Source organism: Chaetodon auriga, chromosome 17, assembly GCF_051107435.1.
Source record: "Chaetodon auriga isolate fChaAug3 chromosome 17, fChaAug3.hap1, whole genome shotgun sequence".
Classification (NCBI taxonomy): Eukaryota; Metazoa; Chordata; class Actinopteri; order Chaetodontiformes; family Chaetodontidae; genus Chaetodon; species Chaetodon auriga.
The window spans coordinates 21603474-21630222 of record NC_135090.1 but is presented as its reverse complement, the minus strand read 5'-3'; the positions used below and the strand labels follow the sequence as shown (position 1 = coordinate 21630222).

General features: G+C 46.4%; 1 protein-coding gene across 4 annotated transcripts; it reads right to left on the bottom strand.

Annotated features, from left to right (window-relative positions):
- Window positions 1–66: 66 nt before the first annotated feature.
- Window positions 67–26749, bottom strand: chd4a (chromodomain helicase DNA binding protein 4a). 4 transcript variants are annotated; one of them, XM_076753864.1, is made up of 41 exons: window positions 26484–26749; window positions 25781–25937; window positions 23201–23310; window positions 22385–22627; window positions 19106–19224; window positions 18623–18888; window positions 18304–18434; window positions 18074–18212; window positions 16863–17032; window positions 15813–16046; window positions 15194–15397; window positions 14904–15112; window positions 14172–14303; window positions 13989–14088; window positions 13704–13895; window positions 12327–12527; window positions 12068–12205; window positions 11784–11905; window positions 11487–11660; window positions 11218–11359; window positions 10847–10978; window positions 10612–10729; window positions 10194–10318; window positions 9910–10002; window positions 9523–9661; window positions 9277–9446; window positions 8921–9098; window positions 8107–8196; window positions 7770–7861; window positions 7526–7659; window positions 6985–7129; window positions 6493–6643; window positions 6213–6319; window positions 5855–6107; window positions 5404–5457; window positions 5078–5287; window positions 4868–4976; window positions 4622–4754; window positions 4068–4263; window positions 3699–3889; window positions 67–383 (listed from the first exon to the last, which is right to left on the bottom strand). In XM_076753864.1, exons 2-41 carry the CDS (start codon window positions 25839–25841, stop codon window positions 369–371), a joined length of 5922 nt encoding a protein of 1973 aa, XP_076609979.1. In that variant the 5' UTR covers window positions 25842–25937; window positions 26484–26749; the 3' UTR covers window positions 67–368. The 4 variants fall into 4 exon arrangements, with proteins under 4 accessions (XP_076609979.1, XP_076609981.1, XP_076609980.1 ...); XM_076753866.1 differs by having other exon boundaries at window positions 5404–5454; XM_076753865.1 differs by having other exon boundaries at window positions 16863–17029.

Sequence of the window (26749 nt, the reverse complement as noted above, 5' to 3'; positions counted from 1 at the left end):
GTGACAAACAGGAAGTGTAAGTAAGAAGAAAGCTTCGTCTCCCCAACTGACACAAACAAGTTATTCATTACATTTTTTTATTTAGGTCCCAAAAAACCATCATAATAACATTATATCAATAATATTAATACAGAAATTGAAAAAAGGAGGAAAAAAAATAAAATAGCTTTTCTGTCCACAGCCTCAAACTTGGGTTTCGGGAAGGGATTCGATCCTCCAGAAAAACTCTGTAAAGTCTGTTTAGGGAAAAAAGTGAACTGGGCGTGGCTTCAAGCTTGAGCGCGCTCTCCGTTAGTCTGCTGTGCACCAATCAGGAATGTCGAGGTGAGGCAGGGGGTGGTTTTCGAGGTAAAGAGCAGAGTGTCAGTCTACTGCTGCGACATCTGAAGGAGGGAAACACAAACAAGGACGTTAGTTTTGCTTACAACAACACGTTTTCAACGAGTTAGCTGAAAATCCACAAGACAACAGGCAGCAGGCGTTAGCTGAGCATTAAGTCTGGAAACAAGGCTCACTAATTAACACAGTGTTAATTTATACAATTGGACAGACGCAGGCTAACAGTTTCCCTCTTCTTCCAGTCTTTATGCTAAGCTAAGCTAAGCGAAGCCAAAATAAGATAACTGTCTTAGCATCAGCAAGAAAGTGAAGAAGAGTTTCAACAAGCAGCTCTGAGAAGCTGTGTGTGAATCTGTGATAGTTCTGAGAAAAAGCAAAAAAAAAATCTGCTTTATTTCTTAAAAGTTAAACATTAATTTTGACATTATTTAAATGACACGTGCAGGAAGCTTGTTTGACAGTGTGTACAAGATAAGATAACAGCTTGACGTGTCAGTAGGTTTATACACCAAGTCAGTGCCTGTGCCTCTACCTACAGCATGTGTACTAGTATCTGTACTAAAGTCTGTGTCTCTACCTACAGCATGTGTACTAGTATCTGTACTAAAGTCTGTGCCTCTACATACAACATGTGTACTAGTATCTGTGCCTCTACCTACAGCATGTGTACTAGTATCTGTACTATAGTCTGTGTCTCTACCTACAACATGTGTACTAATATCTGTACTATAGTCTGTGCCTCTACCTACAGCATGTGTACTAGTATCTGTACCGTAGTCTGTGCCTCTACCTACAACATGTGTACTAGTATCTGTACAAGAGTCTGTGCCTCTACCTACAGCATGTGTACTACTATCTGTACCATAGTCTGTGCCTCTACCTACAGCATGTGTACTAGTATCTGTACTATAGTCTGTGCCTCTACCTACAACATGTGTACTAGTATCTGTAGTATAGTCTGTGACTCTACCTACAGCATGTGTACTAGTATCTGTACTATAGTCTGTGCCTCTACATACAACATGTGTACTAGTATCTGTGCCTCTACCTACAGCATGTGTACTAGTATCTGTACTATAGTCTGTGCCTCTATCTACAACATGTGTACTAGTATCTGTGCCTCTACCTACAGCATGTGTACTAGTATCTGTACTAAAGTCTGTGTCTCTACCTACAGCATGTGTACTAGTATCTGTACTAAAGTCTGTGCCTCTACATACAACATGTGTACTAGTATCTGTGCCTCTACCTACAGCATGTGTACTAGTATCTGTACTATAGTCTGTGTCTCTACCTACAACATGTGTACTAATATCTGTACTATAGTCTGTGCCTCTACCTACAGCATGTGTACTAGTATCTGTACTGTAGTCTGTGCCTCTACCTACAACATGTGTACTAGTATCTGTACAAGAGTCTGTGCCTCTACCTACAGCATGTGTACTACTATCTGTACCATAGTCTGTGCCTCTACCTACAACATGTGTACTAGTATCTGTAGTATAGTCTGTGCCTCTACCTACAACATGTGTACTAGTATCTGTAGTATAGTCTGTGACTCTACCTACAGCATGTGTACTAGTATCTGTACTATAGTCTGTGCCTCTACATACAACATGTGTACTAGTATCTGTGCCTCTACCTACAGCATGTGTACTAGTATCTGTACTATAGTCTGTGCCTCTATCTACAACATGTGTACTAGTATCTGTGCCTCTACCTACAGCATGTGTACTAGTATCTGTACTATAGTCTGTGACTCTACCTACAACATGTGTACTAGTATCTGTGCCTCTATCTACAACATGTGTACTAGTATCTACTATAGTCTGTGCCTCTACCTGCAACATGTGTACTAGTATCTGTACTATAGACTGTGCCTCTACCTACAGCATGTGTACTAGTATCTGTACTATAGTCTATGCCTCTACCTACAACATGTGTACTAGTATCTGTACTATAGTCTATGCCTCTACCTACAGCATGTGTACTAGTATCTGTACTATAGTCTGTGCCTCTACCTACAACATGTGTACTAGTATCTGTGCCTCTATCTACAACATGTGTACTAGTATCTGTACTATAGTCTGTGCCTCTACCTGCAACATGTGTACTAGTATCTGTACTATAGACTGTGCCTCTACCTACAGCATGTGTACTAGTATCTGTACTATAGTCTGTGCCTCTACCTACAGCATGTGTACTAGTATCTGTACTATAGTCTGTGCCTCTACCTACAACATGTGTACTAGTATCTGTACTATAGTCTATGCCTCTACCTACAACATGTGTACTAGTATCTGTGCCTCTACCTACAGCATGTGTACTAGTATCTGTACTATAGTCTATGCCTCTACCTACAGCATGTGTACTAGTATCTGTACTATAATCTATGCCTCTACCTACAGCATGTGTACTAGTATCTGTACTATAGTCTATGCCTCTACCTACAGCATGTGTACTAGTATCTGTACTATAGTCTGTGCCTCTACCTACAACATGTGTACTAGTATCTGTACTCTAGTCTGTGCCTCTACCTACAACATGTGTACTAGTATCTGTGCCTCTACCTACAGCATGTGTACTAGTATCTGTACTACAGTCTATGCCTCTACCTACAGCATGTGTACTAGTATCTGTGCCTCTACCTATAGCATGTGTACTAGTATCTGTACTATAGTCTGTGCCTCTACCTACAGCATGTGTACTAGTATCTGTGCTATAGTCTGTGCCTCTATCTACAACATGTGTACTAGTATCTGTACTATAGTCTGTGCCTCTACCTACAGCATGTGTACTAGTATCTGTACTAGAGTCTGTGCCTCTACCTATAGCATGTGTACTAGTATCTGTACTATAGTCTGTGCCTCTATCTACAACACGTGTACTAGTATCTGTACTATAGACTGTGCCTCTACGTACAACATGTGTACTAGTATCTGTGCCTCTACCTACAGCATGTGTACTAGTGTCTGTGCCTCTATCTACAACATGTGTACTAGTATCTGTACTATAGACTGTGCCTCTACCTACAGCATGTGTACTAGTATCTGTACTATAGTCTGTGCCTCTATCTACAACATGTGTACTAGTATCTGTACTATAGTCTGTGCCTCTACCTACAACATGTGTACTAGAGTCTGTGCCTCTACCTACAGCATGTGTACTAGTATCTGTACTATAGTCTGTGCCTCTACCTACAGCATGTGTACTAGTGTCTGTGCCTCTACCTATAGCATGTGTACTAGTATCTGTACTAGAGTCTGTGCCTCTACCTACAACATGTGTACTAGTATCTGTACTATAGTCTGTGCCTCTACCTACAACATGTGTACTAGTGTCTGTGCCTCTACTTGTACCTGTAGTGTGTGTACCTGTTGTGTCTGTGCCTGTGTCTGTGTCTCTGGTCCTCGGCTCGCCAGCCGGCTCAGGATGTTCCTCTCTGACATCTGCAGTCGCACGGCAACCGGTGGTATCCGGGCGATAGTTGCCGGGAGGCGGGTGACATCCGCCTTCATGTCACTCAGCAGCTCCTCCAGCTGCTTCAGCACTGAGAGAGAGAGAGAGAGAGAGAGAGAGAGAGAGAAAGACCCATTTTAGGATTATTATCATTAATATTATTATGATTGTCAGGAGAGAAAAGTGGAACACACTGGTGTGAAACAGTTAATCTGATCTTCATGTGTGAAAAAGCCCTGAGATGTCCCACTTCCTGCGCTCCGCCTCACCTTTGTGCAGGACGGCGTTGGCCGGTTTGTTCCCGGACATGGACTCCTTGCTGAGGTGCTGGTGGGACTCGGCCAGACACTCCACCTCGCTGAAGCGGGTGTTGAGCGCCATGGAGGGGTGGGAGGGGTCCTCTGACATGTTGAGGTAGGCGGCGCGACGCAGCTGCTCCTCGATCACCAGCGCCTGCTCCAACAGCTGGAGGGGGGGAGAGGAGGAGGGGGCGTCAACGTTAACGAAAGGTCAACGTAAGCATCGCTGAACAACTGAGAGCGTCCTGGTTGGTCGTAGAACAGAGAGCTCAGGAGAACTCGTGCAGATGATGGCTGACGTTTGCAGAAGGCTTTCATCCAATTACATTAATTCAATATATTTTCACTGATCTATTAAAACGATTAACTCCTGGATTCCTGGAATTCTAAACCGTAACATTTTCAGGCTTAACCAGGAACGAGCATACAGAGCTGCAATGACACAAGAGGAACCAGGAGGACTCAAACTAACAATACTGACGTAAAGTTTCAGTGTTTCGCTCCGTCGGTGAAGGTCAACCTACCTTGAACCTCCTGGCGAGGAACTTGTTCTTGATTTCCAGGAAGTTGCCTCGGTTCATCTCTCCCTTAAAAGGCTCATTGAGGATGGCGAACTTCACGTCGTTCTGGATGTCCTGCCAGCGGGCGTAGCCGTGTCTGGAGGGCGCCACGGTCAAGGGGAACAACGAAACAACTAAGAAACAACACCAAAGAGTTCCCGGTTACACCCCCACCCCAGCGAGAGCCAATCACAAGTGGGAAAAGGATACTGGATGATGCCAGCCAGCAGCCAGTAGTCATGACGCCGGTGCCAGATCTCGTTGGTTTTCTTCGTAACGGTGGCGGCGCGCTCCTCGTTCTGCCACAGAGAGTGAAGCTCTGAGAGGAGAAGATTAGAAAAAAATTAGAAAAAGAGCTTTAAACTCTTCTGTGTGTGTGTGTGTGTGTGTGTGTGAGTGTGTGTGTGTGTCTGTGCTCACCTGTGAATCCTCCGTCAGCGATGTTGAACATGAATCTGGTCTTGGCCTTCTTCTTCTCCTCGCTGGCTGCTCCGGTGGCGGCAGCAGCGGCGGCGGGGGCAGCGGCGGCGGCTGAGGCTCCGCTCTCCTTGTTGCTGTCTCCGTTCTGCAGTTTGGTCGCCTCCTCCGGCTTCACCGCCTCCTTATCCTCCTTCAGATCTGCAGCAGGAGCTTAAAAGGAAACATGAGAATAGACTCTATTATAGCTGAGACGCACTGAGAGCAAAACTGTTTATGCTCTCAAGTCATTTTCCTGTTTATTATGATGAAATATTATATATATTTACCTTTCTTTTCGTCTGCAGGAGGAGTGGTGTCCATCTTTTCTGTCTTTTCTTCTGCTGCAGAACAGAGTGAAACAGAGATTTTAAAGATGAAAACACAGGATGTCACTCTTTCAGTGGTGACTTTCAGAGACGACGTCTGACTGCAGCTCAGATTCACAGAATGTGAATCCTGAAATTCATACGTTTGGAAAGTGAGAACAACCTTAAAGAAATGTGTACACTTAAAAAACTTCTGTACTGGATGAACTGAAACGTGTTACGTTCAATACAGTTTTCAAAGACAAATAAATGAATGTTAAACATTGGTTTGATGAGGTGATGGGACTCAATGGCTGAAGCTCCCTCCTTCTGATCACTGTTCTACCTGCTTTGATTTGCTTCTGGTTTTCTTTTAATAAAGAATAATTTAAATGTCGTCACATACACGAAAACTAAAACAAAACAGTTTTACCTTTGACCTCGGGGTCCTCAGCTTTGACCTCTGAACCCTCTGTCTTGGCCTCTGAAGGCGACTTGGTTTCCTCTCCTCCCTCTGAACTCTTCTTCTCGCTCTCTCCCTCCTTCTCTTTCCCCTCCTCCTTCTCTTTCACGCTCTCCGCCTCGCCGTTGCTCGGCTTGTCCGTCTCCATCGGCTCCTCGCCGTTCTTCTTGCTCTCCTGCTCCACCGCCGGACTCTTCTCGTCGTCGTCCGGGATGGCGATCACCTGCAGGGAAAGTTCAATGTTGTGACACATCCTGGAAAAATAAAAATGTCCAGAATCCAGAGAGGCTGCTTTTATCCCGGACACTCAGACATGTTGTGTCTGTACCTCGTCGCTGGCCTTTGCCGGCTCTTTGCCGTTCTTCTCCACCTCGGCCTCCTTCTCCTTCTTCACCTCCTTCTCTGTGTCGTCATTCTTTGACGAAGAGTCGTCAACTGCAGAGAAAAACACACTCATTTATTATGTTACTTTAATGTACTTTGTAAAAACCTTCCTCAGGAAAGGAAGATTTATTGTATTTACAGTAAGTGACTACCACAGTTAGTGTAATGCACTGAAATCTAAGAGAGTGTGTGTGTGTGTGTGTGTGTGTGTGTGCGTGCGTTACCTGGAGCAGGTGTGTTGGGCTGCGTGTCGGCGGGGGTGCCGGTGGACGGGGTTTTTCCAGGGGACTCTGGCTGGGCTGCCTTTTTGCTCTCCTCCAGCTCGGCCATCCAGGGCATCGACCACTGACCGTTCACATGCTCGAACTCCTGAACCTGGAAAAGGCAAAGCAGACACGGTCAGAGTGACGGCGACTCGTCGGGACAACGGCGACTCGTCATAGCGACGGCGACTTGTCAGCGCTCAACGTGTCACTGCTGAAGGAGCATATCTGCTGCAGCACTCAGGCAGCAAATAACATTCATTTATCTTTTTATCTCTTTGTACCTTCACTGCAAATCAATTTCCCTTCGTGGGTAATAAAGTTAACAAATCAAACAACTCTCTTAGAGACTAAATACTGTAGCTGGAACCACTGAACAGTTTCCTTTTCTGCTTCTGCTTCCTCTATTATGAAAAAAGTCAAGTCCAAGAGAGACGAAGCTGCGTTCAATACCTTCTTGCGAATGAGCGACATGACGCCGATGCGAGTGAGGACGTGTTGCCGCGACAAGCCTTCTCTGGGGACGCCGTCTGCGAAGGTCTCGGCCCCGTCAGCGCCGGGCTCGCAGAGGTGACGCATGAACAGGGAGACGTAGGCCCTGAGAGAGGGAGAGCAAAGGGTCAACGGAGGAGGCACGAAAAAATGATATGAAGGAAATAAAAGAGTTGTTTAATGTAATAAACAGCTGAAAATCATCCTTCCTTAAGTCTCACAGCTGATTATGAATCGGAAATTTCTTAATTTTCTTTCTCTACATATGAATTTAAGTGAAGTTTAATTAAAAAAAGGTTGGCAAAAACTGCCAATAATGGTAGAAGAAGAACACGAGAAACAAAGAAGCCAGACAGGGTCCGCATACATTAAGTGGATGATTTCAAAATAATATGATTCATATGATCAAATTCACATTTTAATAAACAAAGTCTGAAACTTCGTGGTCTTTAGAGTCTCACTGATGTCCACACATTGGTTTTTGGTGTGAGACGTTTCTTACTTGAACTCTTTCTCAGATTTCCCTCGAAGGTCTCGGACCAGCCACTGGGTGGTGAAGGCATCCTGGGGAGGCATCCCATAACGCATCACTGCGTTCAGGAAGGCCTTCCTCTGCCGAGAGTTGAAACCCAACACCTGGGAACAGAAAGCGTCAAGCTTGGATTACAGAAACGAAACACTTCACTGCCTCTGAACCACGAGGATCCGTTTGAAACAGACGGTCCCGGACGAGCCGAGCTGCTCACCTCGATGTTGCCTCCCACCCTGGCCAGCAGGGGGGGCAGCGGTTTGTCTTTGTCGTTCCTCAGGCCCTTCCTGTTCGGCCTGCGGGAGTTGGCTGCAGAGAGGAAACAGATGGTGATTATACAGATAATGACTGAAGCTCTGCAGGGAGGCAGGTAAGCTGCATTAATTATATCTTTATTTTTGGTGTGTAGCCATGACTCCGCTAATCCTGAGTCTTCTGATGAAAGGTATTTGTTCATTTGGCCTTTAAAAAAAAAAAAGGCTTCCAGATGAAATCTAGAAGCAACATCTTTCCGCATATGTGACACAACACCACCAAATGAAACTGGTTCTTACCTTCTGTTCGCTCATCAAAGTCCTCATCTCCCTCCTCAGACGCCACGGAGTAATCTGATTGGCCGTCAGATTGGTCATCCTGCCAATCGGCTTTGAGAGAAAAATGAAATACTTTTTAATCCGCAGCCCAGGAAGATTTCAACACAACAAGTCAAGACCTGCAATCTCCAACATTCGCAGTGTGAGCTGGGTTTGAACTTCTTTCTATTCCTGCCACTTCACACGTGAACAACAGACAAACACAAAGGTCTTCCAGGACAGACCGCCTGAACAGTTATTAACATATTTAATGATTAGTGTGTGTGACCGTTTGGAACAACTGCAAACCCTCAGATCAGCTCGACGTCTGCTCCGATGAAGCTGTGGTAGAAATCTTCGCTGCTTACGTTCGTGAACACAAACGTCTCTGCTGCTGTGTCATAAACTGTCCCCACAGTCTGTTTCCTGTGGCCCAAAGTGTCTGAGTGTGTGTGTGTGTGTGTGTGTGTGTGTGGGCGGCTCCGGCATTTTCCTGCTTCTGCTCAACAGACTAAGATCATGGCAGTTGTGTGCCGTGCATTATGGGTAATGTGGTCTCATGATTGAAGACACACAATCCTCCCTTTGTCAAACGTAAACGCTGAGCGTAGCTCGGTGCGATCGTGCATCACCTTCTGCTCAAAGCGCCACAACTGGAAATGCACACAGATGTGCGTGAGATCGACGTGATTTCGCATGAAGTGAAATAATCTGTGTGTTCAGACAGTAAACACTCGAGAATTTACGGACTCGGATTGTGAACAAACATTTTCCAAACTCTGTCCTCCGCTCTCACCTCTGTCCTCCTGAGAGCCGTCGTTGTAGTTGACCTGCTTGCGGATGCGTTTGCCTTTGCCCAGGTTGCGAGCCAGATCCTCCTGCTGCTGCTCGTAATGGTGACGCAGCAGCTTCTCCCAGTAGTCTGGATCCACGCTCTCCTCCTGCTTGATGATCTCCCGCTGCACCTCCTCCTCCTGAAAGAAACGATGGAGAGACGTGGAAACTGTGAACGCTGTGGGTACTTAAGTTTGCCTTTGTTCAGATGATGCTCATTTCTTTTTATCCGTCCTCCACTGATTACACTAACTACACCCAACAAAATACATCACCAGGAGCACTGAGACTGGCTCATTGCTCCTAAAAGAAACTCACCTCCTCCTCCTCGTCTTTGACCACATACTGAGCCACCTTGAAGGAGCTCAGGTACTCGTTCATGCTCTGCAGCTCCGTGTCATCGGTGGCGTCCTGGTTCCTGTCCAGCAGACGGTCGATGGCCTTGTCGTCGTAGTGAATGACGCTGCTGTCCTCCTCCTTGTTCTCACCTGAAAACACGCATCAGTTAATACATCACCTCCATGTAACTCCGTCCCTGCAGACCTGTACGGTCTCTGCTCTCACCTTCTCCCTCGTCCTTGAAGAGCTCCTCTGTTCCAAACTTGAGGATGTCGTCCAGTTCCTGCTTGGACATGGAGCCCGTCTTGGATCCGAGACCAGGTCGGACCACCAGATGAGTCAGCATCATCTTTTTCTTAGCAACCTGGAAAGAAAAGGAAAGGTGGAGGCAGCGGAGAAGAAAGAGGGGGATTTGTTATTATATTAAATGAATTGAAAGTGTGACACAAATCAGGTTTTAAACCAGCTACACAATCAGTTTTTACATGTAGCTCGTGTAGTTTTGCTCAGTCTCGAGGTAAAGGTCTTAGAAAATGACGACTTCAGCTAGAAACGTACTGCTCCTCTTTGGTAGCATTAATGTAGCAGATGTGCTGCAGCTGTCCTGTTTACCTGAGTAATCCTCTCCTCCACAGAGGCCTTGGTGACGAAGCGGTAGATCATCACCTTCTTGTTCTGACCGATACGATGAGCTCTGCTGAAGGCCTGGAAACGGAGGAGTAACACAAACAGTCGAGTTAAGAGCTTTAAAAAGAGCTGCTGACCTTTTCAACAAGCTGTTTCTAGAAGTTTTAAATGAATGACAGTAAAATAAAACCCACTTTTATACTAAAATGAACATGAAAACACTAAACTAATCAGAAGGAGCAGAGATGGCGGCGGGGCTCCGTCTGTACCTGGATGTCGTTGTGGGGGTTCCAGTCAGAGTCGTAGATGATGACGGTGTCAGCGGTGGCCAGGTTGATACCCAGACCTCCGGCCCTCGTCGACAGCAGGAAGGCGAACTGCTGAGCGCCAGGAGCTGAGGCAAAAAACGATGGAGAGAGAGAAAAAGGTCTCTTTAGAGCAGTTCTACAGGTGTGTGTTAATCAGCAGCTTCTGCATTAATGAGAAGAGATCGAGTAAAAAGCTATTTAAAACTGCAGAGTAAGTATTCAAGGTTACGCTGTGAGGAGCTGGGTTAAGAGTCTGCAGTTAAAGCACAAGAAAGACAAATGAAAAAGAAAGCAGGATTCAAAGAGGGAAGACGCAGAAAAGGCTGAAGATGAACCACTAAAGAAAACAAAGCGGCGGCGTCTGCGCTCTCAGTCTCACCGTTGAAGCGATCGATGGCTTCCTGTCTCATCCCTCCAGTGATCCCTCCGTCAATCCTCTCGTACTTGTAGCCCTCGTTCTCCAGGAAGTCCTCGAGCAAGTCCAACATCTTGGTCATCTGCAGCGAAACACGGGAGAGGAAAGGGGGTGAGACTTTAAAATTGGGAGAAAGGATGATTTCACTGTTCCTTCAGAGCCTGAAGGTGGAGCAGAAGACGCTTCTCTGGTCTCTTACCTGAGAGAAGACGAGCACTCGGTGTCCTCCCTCCTTCAGCTTCCTCATCATCTTCTGCAGTAACAGCAGTTTTCCAGCAGCCTTTGTGAGAGCGCTGCCATCATACATCCCATTGGGCATCTTTGGAGCTTCCTGTTTGGGGCGACCAATCAAACGTTTCGGTTTTGTAAACAGTGAAATGACTGCGGAGAGTTTGGTTACAGACGGCTCCCGAAAGAAGTTGTATTTTCGGAAGAATTCTTCACAAAACCAATTAAATCTAAAGTAGACCGATAGACCGATTTGCCTCCACAGGGATCAAAATGTTTCCACCGTCTGGCTGAAACACAAACTTCTCTTCTACAACAAACCACCTGATGTTTGGCTCTTACAATGGCAGCCGCGGGGAAGAGGTAGGGGTGGTTGCAGCATTTCTTGAGGTCCATGACGACGTTGAGCAGAGACACCTGGTTTCCTCCTCCTTTGGTGTTCAGAGCCTCAAAGTTTTTCGTCAGGATAAATTTGTAGTACTTCCTGCAACCAGACGACACGCACATTTAGTTTAGGCCTCTATTTGTGCAGAAGTCTGATCTTTTGGAGAGATCGACGCTGAGAAAAACCAAAAATAACCCCCGCCATCGCCCCCTCCCTCCTGACTCACTTCTGCATGGGGCTGAGCTCCACTCTGACGATGAGCTCGGTCTTGGAGGGCATGTGTTTGAAGACGTCGGCCTTCAGCCTCCTGAGCATGTGCGGACCCAGCATGTCGTGCAGCTTCTTGATCTGGTCCTCCTTCGCGATGTCGGCGAACTCCTCCAGGAAGATCTCCAGTTTACTGCGAACACAGAGGGCGAATGACAGCTGCTGATTCTGCACCTTCATCGGCATCCATGTATTACTGTTCAAAGACTACAGGGCCTGAAAATGAACATGTGACAGAACAGAGTCCGCAGCCTACCTGAACCTCTCAGGTGTGAGGAAGTTGAGCAGGTGAAAAAGCTCCTCCAGGTTGTTCTGCAGAGGAGTTCCAGTCAGCAGCAGTTTGTGCTGCAGAGGGTAGTTGTTCAACACCCGGAAAAACTACAGCAGAGGAAACAAAGAAAGCATTTTTACAGCAGCTTCAGCTTCAGAGAAACTTCTGCAAACGCGTTTATTCCAGCTGTTAATAAGAAATCACTGACAGTCTCTTTAAAGGACAGTTCGACCACAATGAATCCCATGTGTCGGCATGCCTGTCCGTACCTTGGACTGGTTGTTTTTCAGTCTGTGGGCCTCGTCCACCACCAGGCAGGCCCAGTCTATGGAGCCCAGGATGGCCATGTCGATGGTGATCAGCTCGTAGGAGGTCAGCAGGACGTGGAACTTGATCGACGAGTCTTTCTGTTGGAGCACATCGACGCAAAAGGTGTTAAAGTAAGACTTTCAACCTAATTCTGAAATGTCACTTGGTTTCTCTGAACGTTTCTATTAAATGTCTTCATTCGGTGGCGCCTCCTCTCACCTTCATCCTGGAGGCCTTCTTCCCCCCGCGGATGGCGTTGTCCTCGAAGGAGAACTCGTTCTCTCTGATGACGGCTCTGCTGTCTTTGTCTCCCACGTACGTCACCACGTACATGTCGGGGGCCCACATCTCAAACTCTCTCTCCCAGTTGATGATGGTGGACAGCGGGGCGCTAACCAGGAAGGGCCCCTTAGAGTGGCCCTGGGGTGGAGAGGGGAGGTCAGTTTACCATGTGACACAGACCAGAGGTCCTGGGTTTTATGTAATAATGCCTGTGCGAGTTAGCATCACTGTCACAAGACAAACGAGTCTCCATTCAGTTCTGAGATTTGTCTGTTTCACTTTGCAGCTGACTCAAACCTTCGAGGCACCAGGAGACTCAAAACACAACTGACTGGATCAGATCTTTGATAATGTTGAACTTTCCACATGAGCCAAAACTAACAATGAATTAAAAACAATTAATCCGACGATTAGCTTCTTTGTTCATTTGTCTTGATGAATCTTTTGTTATTTAGTCAAAAACAGCAAATAAACGTCCAACTTTCACCAAGCGCCAACGCTGACTTTTCAGTCCAGAACCTAAAGATATTCAATTTACTATGACAGAGGAGTAAAACACCTGCGTATATCTGTACATTTCTGGCAATTTTAGTCAACAACTTAAACGGTTAATTGATTATTGAGAAAGTTCCAGTTTTATGTTTGGTGTAATTTTTACACATGAAAGACTGAAAACTCTCGACAAACATCCTGATACTGTATCGTGGATTCGAGTCATTTGTGACACGACATCTCCTCTACCTCTGAAAAACACATTTAAAACAAAGTATAACAGAAAGGGTGAAAACATAAAACATCTGCGGTCTGAAAGAGTGTTTAGGACCTTCATGGAGCTCCTGCTGCTCTGGCAGGAAGTGTATTCTGACCTCCCACCTTTAGGTGGCAGCAGCCGCACACATGATCAGTGTCTGAATGTTTACTGTTTGAGATCGAACTTCATGTCGTCAGATTTCACTTGACTTATACAAAATGGCTGGATGGCTCCCGTCCAATAGGACGCCAGCTACGCAGTGACATGCAGGAAGGCTCAGCAATGACTGCTCAGCCAGGATTGAGTTAAAAAAAGGTCAAATTCATTAGTTTTAAACTAAATATGGAACAAATGTAATAAAGGACCATGAAGAGGACAAAATTAAGTCAAAACTCAGCTCTGAGTTCATGTCGCAGCTCATGTTTGCAGCAAAGCGGTTGAGAGGAAACATTCCCAAAGCATTTCACCACAAAACCAGTGTATACAGTTTCAGTGTGTGTGGCCCCCGAAGGAGCGAAACACACATCTTCACAGCAGACAAACACTATCTCACAGCCACCCACCTCCTTATAGAGCGAGTACAGGAAGACAGCGGTCTGGACCGTCTTTCCCAAACCCATCTCGTCAGCCAGGATGGTGTCGGTGCCCTGAGCCCAGGAGAAGCGCAGCCAGTTGAGCCCCTCCAGCTGGTAGGGGTGCAGCGTCCCCCCCGTGCTGTCCAGGTACTCCGGCTGACGCTCGAACTTTATGGTCGGCTGGAAAAAAGATGTTGTCGGTGTTAGGCTTAACAGAGCACACTGGATGAAGTCCGTCATGGTCAGTTCAGTGAAGAAGTTCTGCAGACTTACGTCGACCACGGGGTTCTCCGGAGGTCTGTCGGGCCGCTTCACTCTTCCTTTCAACTTGATCTTCTTCCCGGGTTTCCCCTCCTCTCCCATCATCAGCTCTCTGACACACACACACACAGTTAGTAAAGGAGTACTGTCGGTTGACAGTGTGTGTTAGTGTGTGTCGGGGTCAGTCTGTCTTACCTGTGGTTCCAGTACTGCACCTTGTAGGTGTCAAAGTCAGGGACGTCCATGTCCTCGGCCTCCCAGGTCGCCTGGTCGTACGGCAGCTCTCTCCACTTGATCAGATAGTGGACGTTATTCTTCCTGTCCACACTGGAAAACACAGCAAAGCAAAGGAAAAATTCACTTTAATTCAAGCTTTCTTCATGTTTGGTTTGATTAGGCAGCGTTAAATTTCACATTATGTTTAACAAATGTACCATTCCTGGCGTATATTAACTGATAAAGCAATGGCTTGTCAATGTCGAGCAAAATGTTCCTGTAATTGGGTGAAATATGTAATAAAAACCAGTTTAAATCTCTTTATTTATACGACCTTCAAAAAAGAGAAACCTGTGCCAAAGAGTGCTTGTAAAAAAGGGGAAAGGCCAAACTCGAGAGACTGTTCTTGTTAAATAAAAGGATAAAAAATGAAAGACAAGGGCAGAAACATTAGACTGAGTGGTGCATCTTGTCAAGGGAACATCTTACAGGCAGAGACTTTAGATATCATGAATAGAAAGTAATTGGAACAAAATTCGATGAAAAGGTTTTTAGAAACTCCATTCAGGACCAGACGTGCTATTCTGGTATATTCTAAAGCAGCTCTATTCTGATTGGCTGCTTACTTCATTATTAGTAAAATGAAAAGGCTTCACATAAACGCAGTCTCTTGTTTTCTATGAGAAAGTACTGCAGTTCAAAAACTTCTACCTGTGGTTGAGGATGCGGTGGATCATCAGCCACTCCATCTTGATGCCAAAGCGGAGGTATTTCTCCTCCAGCTGTGCGTACATGGGGTCCTTGTTCTTCCTCTTAACGCTCTTGTCCTCCTCTCCATCGCCAAAGTCGATGGGAGGCGGCTCGTCCATGTCGTTCTTCCTCTGGTAGTTTCTGAACATCACCTGACAGTGGAGCTCGAGCTAGACGGGAGAGAGAAGAAGAAGGTTAGAGTGTGTGCGTGTGTGTGTGCGTGTGTGCGTACATGTGTGTATTCCACACACCTGGAGCTCGGTGACCCAGGAGCAGTGCCAGTACGACATGTTGGACCACTTGGCGAAGAACTCCCTCTCCGGCCGCCCTGCCAGCGGGGCGGGATCGGGGGCGTCGGCCGGAAGGTCTGGAGGGCGGGGGACTGGCGTGGGGGCAGGAGGGTCTCCCCACCGCCACGTCAGGATCTTCTGGACCTTCCCCTTCATGGGTGGACACTGGAGGAGAAGAAAGAGGGGAAAAAAATATGAGACGCATTTAAAGACGTCACGTTTGGCTCCAGGAAACTGTGATGGACATTTTTCAAGAAGACAATCAGCAGACCTGTCCTCCTATTCTCTTGAGTGATTATTGTAAGTCTTCACTGATGTTTTTCGGTCTCTTGAGGTGGTTGTGGATTGAGACCATGACTGTTTTTTTAACCACTAATCAAACCGTGCTGACCCGAACAAGCACAGAAAACACCTCCCGGATCAATGAAATACTTCTTCCAATCAAGCAGCGCCGAGCAGAAAAGTCCACTGGATCAATGAGTAAACTTTGCTGCACGTCGTCTCGCCTCAGCCGTCACTGCTCTGACGGCTCACACTTCTCGTCAATCACCCAGCTTGACCCCGACCGTCGGCGGCTCACCGTGCAGCGGGGGCAGATCCACTCCCCGTTGGGGATCTCTGGGAGCGGCGGGTTGAGGCAGTGGATGTGGTAGGACGAGGGGCACGAGTCGCAGCAGAGGAGCTCTCCTCCGTCTTTGCACACCCTGCAGAACTCCATGTGGTGGTCGTCCTCCTCCATCTCTCCAGCCTCGCCGTTGTCCTCGTCGGCGTCTGAGCCCTCCTCCCGGGCCTCCCACTGGATGCCCTCCTTCTCCTGGAATTGAGGGAAAATTCAGGTTTTATATTTTAAGTTTCTGTCCTGCTGAAAAAAATCTTGATTTGAAGGTTTTAATCTGTGTTGAACACGGAAACAGTCTCGTAAAGCCTGATGTTTCATTCTCCTCACACTGAGACCATCTCTCAGACCTGCAGAGACCATCTGCTGAGCCCTCTTTAGGAAGAATCAGTCTACTCTTGCACTTACTCCACTAAAAATCTAACTTTTGCGCATCAGACACAAGTTATGCTTAAGCAAAAGCAGTGCTCGCTTTTTGAGTTTGGGCTTCACAAAGGAACTGCTGTTGTCAGACTTGCCACAGTAAACTCCCTCAGTTTTATTGCAAGAAATGCATCAAATGAGCCACATGAGATACTCCTGCAGCATAATCCTCTTCTCCACTGTTCATCTGCGTGCTCAGAATATTCCAAACAAGTCATGACTTTGGTAATAAATAACAGAAGCTAAATAACAGACAGTGGTGTATTTATCTATAAATCGACACACAATATGAAATAAATACAACACAGACAAGCTCTGAGAAAAGAAGCAGAGCCATTGTAAGCAGCTTTCTTACAATGAGAAGAATAAAAGGACTTTGACTCTTCAGAGGATGCTTAGATTGAGTTTGTTCTCATCATGTTTGAGTGTTTGGAGACAACTATCAACGGCAAAAGAAGTGGATTATACTGCAGGAGAGGTTTGAGGAGTCTCTGAATTCACTGTCACTTCCATTGTTTCAGGAAGATGATGTTATGTTTTCCTTTGAGTGGTTGAACCTGAGTCATGTGGTTAAACGAGCACGTTGCTTACACAGTGCGGGCAGCTCCAGGTGCCCTCGGGGGCTTTCTCCATGTCGGGGTCCAGGCAGACCATGTGGTACGCTCTGGGACAGGTGTCGCACAGGATGATCTCTCCGCCCTGCTGGCACACCTCGCAGTAGTCCTGGTGGTCCGTCTCGTAGCCGTCACCGTCCTCTGCTTCTGGTTTAACAGAGAACACGTTCACCAAAACGCCTCCTGACATTCTGATATTTACCACAGGATGTGATGTGTGCTGCCATCCAGGCTCAGCAGTTATGACTTTCTGCTGTGTGTTTATGTTGTTTGTCAGAGGAAAACCCACTTGGTGAGTCATTTTCCCCCCTCGACAACCCATTTCCTCCACAGCATCAACAGACTGCGACTGAAGGGTTTCACGGGGGAAATAGAAATATCCACTTTGACGGGCAAATCTGCTTTTTAATGCTCATTCCTCCATATTTACTAAATATGACGCAGGGCTAAATAAAACTAAAACTCACAGTGAAGAGTTTGACATTTTGTCAGAGGAGTTGTGGCGTTTCTTAACGTGTTTGACATTTCAGAAAGAAACACAACATCCTGTGTGTGCAATCTGTCAGATTTCAAGGACTACATGTTCAGCAAATAGCCCTAACCTTTCACCTCAGGTCCCCAGAGACCAAACCAAACCCCACAACTGCAGTTTGGAGGGATTTCCACTCCGGAGCAGCCGTGTCTCGATGACGACTTGTTGACCTCTTTCAGATGCTGATCTGAATTCAGCCGTGACGTTGTCTGAGCGCCGCTTCGGTCCTGTGACAGCAGCTACAGAGGATGCATCAGTGGGCAACAACCAAGACCAAGATGTCGTCTTCTAAATTTACCAAACTCTGCTGAGTCAGTCACAGTGACTAATGTATGTGTGTATGTGTGTGTGTGTGTGTGTGTGTGTGTGTGTACACCTCCTCATGTTGTTATGCATTCCAAAGACTTTTAATGCTGTGCTCGGCGTGAAGTCATTACCATTCACCACTGTTTGCTTAATCTGCGATCTGCAGGCTGCATCTGCAGCCGTTCACAGCTCAACAGGTAGAGCCGGGGTGACGGGCTCCCACAGGGTCCACAAAAACTACTGCACATCCAACCCAGGCCAATAAACAGTAAGAGCGGGAAGAAAAAAAGGTGAAAGGAGGGAAAACTGAATTGCGTATCGGCTCATGCACCCAGGGAGCGAAGGCGTACCTTTCTTCTTCTTGGGTTTGCTCTTGGACGGCTTCTTTTTGCTGCGGCTGCTGCGGCTGTTGGATCCCTCTGAGACGGAGACGCTGTTCATGCTGCCGTCCTCGAAATCGCTGTCCACGTCAGGCTCATCCTCCTCGCTCTGCGCGACACAGGAGACAAACGGCATATTTAAAGGCACTTTGCTGTAACGTCTCAGTAAGGAAGGGTCGGAGAGGACGGACGGGTCGTACCGACGAGCGTTTCCGCTTGCTGTTGAAGCCTCCCAGTTTGATTTTGAGAGGGGCCACTTTTTTGGTCTTGGCATTATTCTTCTTCTCTTGTGGTTTCGGTGTAGACTTTGACTTCTTGCGGGCGTTGGGACCTGCCCACACAAACCAGAAAGGCGGGGGTCAGTCACGCACAGAGCAGCCTCAGACCCACAAACTGGGTGACTAAACAACCAACAGCTATCAGAACAGCGATTTCCTTAAAAGAGACACTTGCTCTGATGCCTGGTTGGGAAATCCAAACCCAGCATGTTATTTCATTCACTCCTCATCTCCACTGTACCTTTGCCTTCCTTTGTCTTAGCCTTGCGTAGAGGCGGCGGCGGGGGCTGCTGAGGCTCCGCTGGGGCCGGCGGCGCTGCAGCAGCCGGGGCGACCTCCGCCACCATGTTGTCGACGGCAGCCGGTACGTTGGCGGTGGCCAGGGCGGCGTTGGCAGCAGCGGCTCCTCTCAGAGGGTTGTTGGTGCTGAACTCGCGCCACTTGGCGCCCAGAACCATCATCATCTTGGACACGGCGATCTTGGGGTTCTTGGCTGCGATGAGGGGCCTGGAGGTGAGGGAAATAAAACAATTTAAAGTTTTTAGAAATCATTGGGCAATTTCAGCTCATTTTCCTTCCAAATCTGGTCACAGGAGCAGGACAAGTATCCGGTGTGCCACACATTAATGCCAACGTTCATATTTCTTAAGACGTGTGAACACTTGGTACCATCCACCAGTGGTCTGTGACCCACTGTCAGCTCTGTGTGAGTGTATCCAGCTACCTGACGAATTGGCTGAAGGCCTTGTAGTTGGTCAGGGAGCGATAGTCTTCCTCAGTGAAGATGTGGTCGATGTCCTCCATGCCCCAGTCGTCGAGCAGCTGGGCTGACGACTTCGGCTCCTACAGGAAACAACAACAACAGAAGCTTCATTAGCGTCAGAGCGACAGGTTCAAAGGAATATAAAAACATAACCAAAGCTGCACAAAGCCCATTAAAAAAGAGAGTCTGAGCTGTTACAATCACACCAGCAGGTAAAACACCTGTGAACACACTGATGACAGAGAGCCTCGTGGGTAAAAACTTCACGTAACGTTACACAGCAGCTGGAAGATGCCGTCAACAGTCATGAGTGACGAAAGACTTCCTGTACAAACACCAGAACATGAAAACTCTGCACAGCCTGTTTGTGTGAGGAGTCGTCAATACCAATCTGATCAACTGATTAGATAACCGGAGTGTGGAGGACAGCCTGGTTTAGCAGACGAGCCCCAAAATGTGCAAAGCTGTTCTTCCCATAATTCAATGTGTGCTAAAGAGACCAGACGAGGTGCCGAGTGCATTTCTGAACGTTTATTATTCACAACAAACAAATTTTACGTAAGAAGCTCCTGCTGGACGATGGCGGCGCGGCTGATCACGCTCTGACCGAGTGACAGGCGCGTGGGAGCGGCGGTGGCGTTTTTTAAGAGTTCTTGAAGAGTGCTGTTGTGTTTTTGTCCATCACAAAAGCCAAAGCTTCCACCTCTGACAAAAACACCTTTGTTGCTGCCCTGGAAAGCCATTATCGTACCTCACAATGAAAAAAATGATCATGCCACAGGTGCTCAGGTTATCTGAGTCTTTACACAACGACAGACTTCCATCTGGAATTAATGGAGATTTTTTTTTTGGTTAACTTTGACCTAATTGTCTTTACCAGAGTGTACTTGTGTGGTTATGGGGTTTAAGCAGCTGATGAAGAGCGTCTGAAACTAGCAAACAGACACCATGAAAATATCTAATAAGTAGATTTAGTAGATTTACCTGCCGCTAAACTTCGTCCCAGCTGTCAAACTGCTGATTGACAGCCGCTCACATCGAAGCAAACTCAGGCTGAAACTAACAATTATTTCTTTATAGATAAACGTGCTCATTATTTTCTTGATCAGCTGGTCTTGCTCCATAAAACACAGTTTGAAGCTTCATTCTTAAAGCTTTTATGTATTTATGCTGAGGACCTGATGAAGTACATTCATCAAAGAAGGGTGATTTAATTTAAACCTTCAAATTGCTTTATTCAAATGGAGGATTTTGCTCAGGATTTTTTTTTGTCGCCATAAAATTTGACATAAATGGACAAGTCAAACACAAAAAAAGAGAAAACATCTGTTGCAGCCCTGGTTTCACAATCATAACTTCAGAGACTCACATCACTTCCTTTGTATCACTCATAGCTCAAAACCACAAACATATTCTGTTTATTATCACAACAGACAAAGAAAAGCAGCGAAACCTCAGATTTTAGCCACAAAATCTTTGGCCTCTTTGAAAAATGAGAAACAAATCAATCATCAAACCAGATGCTTGTTGATTTTTTTGTTAATTGGGAGTCTAAACGAATCGTTTCAGCTCGGGGTCAGAAACACCTCGGAGCGGTCGCCTGCTGAGACTGGGAATATTTCGGCCAGTAAAACCGACTTCTTGCAGATTGGAGCTCATCCCCTGACGTTTAAAGGCCCTGAGCAGGTGAGCAGTGGTTTCTGCTCTTCATCTCTGATGCAAACTGTGCCTTCCTCCTCCTTCTCCTCCTCCTCCTCCTCCTCCACTGGCCGCTCACCAACGGCGCTTCCCGTTTCGCTGCCTTGCAGAAGGCGCTGCAGACCGGACTGAGGGCGGCTCTGCCGGTGAATTAAAATGTGTTTATCTAACCAAAAAGAAAAGGGTCACGAGCGCAGTGCAGAGCGGCGCCAGGCGGGGTTACCATGGTAACAGCATATATGCCTTACAAACCCGCCCCAGACACACACACACACACACACACACACACACACACACACACACACACACACACACACACACACACCCACCCCACGCCACCCCTTGCATAAGTGTCATTAACTACAAGGCCCCCTATTGGCCGCCGGGCTGCGAGTCCAGCAGACACAGCTCTTTGTTTAACCATCTCTCACATCAGACTCCATTACAGGTACGCAGCCCATAGGTGCTCATCGCGGTGCAAAGAGCGGCCTGTCACAAAAGTTACACTCCAAAAACAAAGACATCTGGTTGATGGGAATTAGATGCTCAACATTTTAAGCCAAAAAAAGGTACCTGGACCCTGCCCCAGCTGCATGGGTGCCACACCACAGCTGCACGTTGTGTCTGCATTGTTTGGTTTGACGGTCACACGGCACACTTTAAAAGGACCAGATCAGTGTTTTGGCCCGTTAACAACAACTTACATACACTTCACACTACAGCTGAGTATTTAGCAGAAGACACTGTTGTGTTTCTGAAATTTTAGTGCACTTCTTTGCAGATCAGAAGCACACTGGTGTCCATTGATTTGATGGTAATCCATCAGCAGACCCTCAGAAGTGACATTATCAATATGAGGTGACATACAGGAGGCAGCAATGTGACAATGATAAAAAATAATGCAAATTTAATTTAAACACACAGTAAAAAGCACTGAGGCCGGCCGCCAAAAACGTTAAGTTTAAATGATTTGAAACACGTGCAAAAACACTAGTGTGGTCCTTTAAGATTATTCCTGCACACAGAATCAAACCAGTGCAGCAATCAGAAACATAACAGGCGATCCGGTGGGCAAAATCTTCAATCCGAGATGAATCCCTCACTTCTCATGTCCTAAATCTCACTTTTATTGCTGCCCGTCGGCCACCTGACGCGATGAAGTTTGACTGATTCAACGTTTATTGTAGAACTGATCAATGCTACACACGCTATATTTGGGGAAGCCTGCAGCTTGAGCTGACTGTAATTTAGCTTTTTAATTAGATTCCACACAAGTACGCATGAAACCTGGTTCAAACGAATTCCTATAACTCATTACAATTATTGAGTTTTTGGATGTTCGGAGGAGATTTTTCACGCCTGATTATGGTGCAGATGCTGTGTCTGATGCTTTTCTGCCCTGAGAACAGACGAACTCTCCCTGCCTGATTCTTTGGCTCGAAAATGTTCAGAGAGTTAAGGATTAAGCTGATTTATGAGTTGAGAAACTTTGCGATAACACGTTACTTTCTCCCCTGAAACACCCTGCGTGGTCTTACTCACCAAGCCATCGTCATCGTCTTCATCCTCGTCTTCCTCGGGCTCCGGGTCTTTCTTCTTGGAGGCGCTCCTCTCGGCCCCGGCGCTGCTCCTCTTCTTTTCTTTCCCGCTGCTGCCTCTCTTCTTCTTCTTGCGTCCCGGAGTGTAGTCGCTGCCCTCGCTGTCAGAGCGCTGGGCAGGGACGCCATCTTCGGGCTCCTCCGCCCCGCCCATGTCCATGGGCTCTGGGGAGCTGATGGGAAGCTCCTGGAACAAGGAGGGCAAAGACAGCAGTCAGCAAACTGAGAACACAATATTCAAGGATAAAGGGAAATGGACACGGAGCAGATTTCTTCCTGGAATTGGACGAGATTTTCTTACAAGAGCATGAAACACTGCGAGATAAAAATCTGTTCTACAAGGATGTTTTGATGGGAGTGACTTTAAAAAAAGACTGAACGGTTGTCAACTTGAAAAAGATGAGACATAAACAGATTACATTTGTTTGGAATGTCTAAATGTTAAACATGTCGTGTAAAATACAGAAAGTTTAAGAGTAAATAAAAAGATATGTCTGCTAAATTTTAGCATATGAGGGCAGGAAGTCTTTTACAATCATAACTACTTGCCATCAAATTGGATTTGATTGGCCGTTTTGGCGACATGAGAGGATCATCACAGTCTGCAGACAGTCGTGCTTTTGATTGTGAGTGAAGCTTAATGAACATTTTATTGTTCTCAGTTTCAGTTTAACACATCACGTTGGACATGGGGTTAAACAGCTCAACACACACACACACACACACACACACACACACACACAATAACCTGCATCCTCACCTCTCTGCGTGACCGCCTCTTGCTGCCCTTGCTCTCTCTGCTCTTCTTGGCCTTCTTCTTCTTCTTCACCTTCGGAGTCTCAGTCTCCGAGATCTCCTCTTCCTCATCGTCTACAAATCAGGCCAGCGGAGACATTTCATGGTTAAGACATACAGAGGGGCGGCTCGGCTGTGCGTCGGCCTATTTGGGCCGTCTGGTAACATTACCGAACAGAAAGACGTGAAGATGCTTCACATCGGCAGACACTTGCATGTTCGGCCGGAAATAAAACACAAACCCCACGCCGGTACTGAATTTGCTGATTCAGCAGGTAAACAACTGATGTATCGAGCCATTTCTCTCATGTACTTGTATTTAGATAAGTATCTATATTGTGATGGAAGGAAGTGACGGACTGATTGTTGGGGCTCATACTTTAGTTAACACCACCCGGACGCCACATTTCCCCCTTTGCAGTGATCAACTGTTACTTTCCTGTTTTCAACAGTGCACAGAGTTTTTACTTGAGCAGGATAATTAAGGCCTCTCTCCACCCCTGCCGGGCTGCAACCACATTCACCTGGTGTGAAGTGATATCAAAGTGGTCTGTGATTAAAAACCAACAGGGGACTCAGAACCAGGACTAGTAAAGCGAGTGGTTTGGGTTACCACCCTGTTCTACATGTTGCCCTTGGGGTGGGTGAGTCAAAGCAGTTTGCTGCAGTGGTTCAGACTGTCATTTACTACTGATTAGTCATTACGATTTACTACACACCCCTGCAGGCCTTATGACAGAGAGGACCTCAGTCCAGAGTTTGGCAGCACCTCAGCGGCTCCAAAGCGAAGCAGTATGGCGCTCTGAGCCTATTAATGTAATTGACTATGGTAAAAAGTAAATGGCAAGCTGCCATTAAGATGTACCTGGTATGGAAGACGCTGTAATGTGATGAGCTTTTTAGGTCAGATAAAGGAGACCAGGCCGTGTGCACAACGGTAAATTCAAGTGGGGGAAAGAAATCCATGTTTAAGGACTGTTAAAAGAAACCCAGAGTCACACTGAGGCTCCCTGTAAGCAATGTGATGGTGCTTTGTATTGGTTGAAAGTTTGGGAAATATAAATTTGCCCATAAGCTTATTAAAGCCCAGAGACTGACAGTGGGTGTGAGATCATATCAGCCTTAAAATAAGGAACAGGGGCAACCTGGATTCCTCCTTCAGATTTGATTTCCTGCAGACTTGAAATGGCACTTCAGAGCTTAAAATAAAATAAATCAATTCAAGTCTCAAGTTTTGACTCAGAACAATAAAGAAAACAAGTTAATGGGGAACTGATGAGGAACTACTCAACGCTGCTCAAAAAGCAGTAAAAGCTAATCTTAAAGGTCAACACATGCAACTGATTTGCAATTTGCCTACGAAAACGAGAGCTGAAACATATCAATGAATCTATAATTTGAAGCATCGGAAAATTAATCCAGCTATTTTCAGAATCTGTGAAGTTTTTTTAAGCAGACATGAATCATTTTCTGGTTTCAGTTCAGTCTTTTATATGATTGTAAAATGATCATCTTTGACAGAAACATGATCAACTCCGGGAAACCTGACAATTTATAGCCTCGATGATTCATCAATAATGATCAGAATCAGCTGCAGCTTTAGCTTGTGACTTGAACTTCCTTCAGTGCAGGCTTCTACCTGAGTCCATGTGCATTTCCATTGTCTGAGATCATAACCTGACAAAACAAACACGACTTGCATCGAAATCAAATTTAAGTTGCTTGTTCATAAGAGCAAAAACGTGCATTTGTATCAGAAAACGTAAAGTACGTCCGCAGCTTTCTGCAGGCTTCTGTTTCTGACTGCACAGCATGTTGTTTACACAGCATCACTTGTCAGATTCTTTTAAAAAAGGCGCTATTTGATGAAGGAAATGCGGCTTTTGACTCGATTTTAGCACTTGCGGCTACTTGTAGGACTATTTGTTCTCAATGGTTCCAGCGTGCACGCGCGTGCTCATCGGAATAATACCGACTGTAAACAAAACGTTCTTCGGTCGCAGCAGCCTGTCTAAACCAGCAGCTCAATATTAGAGAAGATAAACGGTTAGGTAAGATGTTATATAGATTTTTTACTAAACAGAATTACTTTTACTTTTTCCCACACTCAAACCGAAGGCGCCGGCCATGAGGAGGGGAACGCTTCGGAACGTCATCCGCCAGCTTCCAAGCTAACTGGCTGCCTCCATCTTGTCATCGACACGTAAAAAAAATACCGGTAGCTGGCTAGCGTTAGGCCCCGGGAACATGCCGGTCAGTCGGCGTGACTTCACGACAAAGCATCTATCAGCCACGCCGCACCTGGCTGTGGTCGGGGTGAAGCAGAGTGACTTTTAAAGGTGTCGATCAAAAGTGCAGCCGCGGAAAGGAGCGACTTTGCTAATATTGCAGCTAGCATTAGCTACCCGGCAGTTAGCAGCATTGACTAGCGAGCATTTTGCTAACGAAACATGATTGATATGAATGTCACAAAACATCTGCTCATGCTAGCCTACAACCAGTGTGAACATTAGCAACCCGAGCTAACAAATGAGCCTTGTCTTACCGTGCATTAACCGGTCGTCGGGGGCTCCATAATCATCTCTGTCATCCTCGCTTCCAGACATAGCGGACAGCAGAAAACTTTCTATTTAGTTAGCTAACAGTTTAGCTAACTAAATAAAGTTATTTGTTTGTCGGATAATCCAGAGTTCTGACTCAGTCTTGCGTCGGTCCAAGTCGTGGTGTGTATCGTGTAGTTAGGAGAGGGCAGCCGGCCAGGTTTCGACAAGGGAAATAAGAACAAAAAAAGAAAACGGAAGTGAATATTTAGCAGCAAAGAGCTTTGAAAACACAGCACCCGGTAAAACACCGAGCAGCATAAACAGCCACCGCATGGACTTCTTCTTGGACAATAAATCCAACTTTATCTGTCCATGAAGTTGGACAGCCCACGAAGATTAGCACCCTCACTCATTCCATCTCTGCGTTCAGCTGACATGCCATCTTGCCACTATCGTTAGTTTCCGTACCATTAGCATGCGTGCTAGCCGAGCTTGACCGGCGGCCAGGTTCAGATTTGAGACGAACTAAAGAAACGAGCCGCACCACTCATACACACACACACACTCTCACACACACACTAATATCTAGCGTTGATCACAAATTATCTCCGCAACAAGCCGGCATCCGAGGCTATCTTACCCCGACCATCTTGCCCTGACTCAAGTAAATTTACAAACAATACAATCAAAAACTGAGATACTCACAACTTGATTCACACAGCTTCCAAAACAGTAACTCCGGGCTCACTTTGTCTATCAGTCAATACTTGGAAGCTCTTTTTGTTAAGGTAACGGTATACATACAATTTAAATATATTTCCGTGTTTTTGTGGCAGCGTGTGCGCACGACGCCGTCTCCTCTTTCTCTCCCTCGCACACTACACACACCCCGCGCGCGCGCACACACATACAAAGAGATCAGGGGGCAGGCATCCCATAATATCCCCCCCATCCACACACACAGAGAGAGA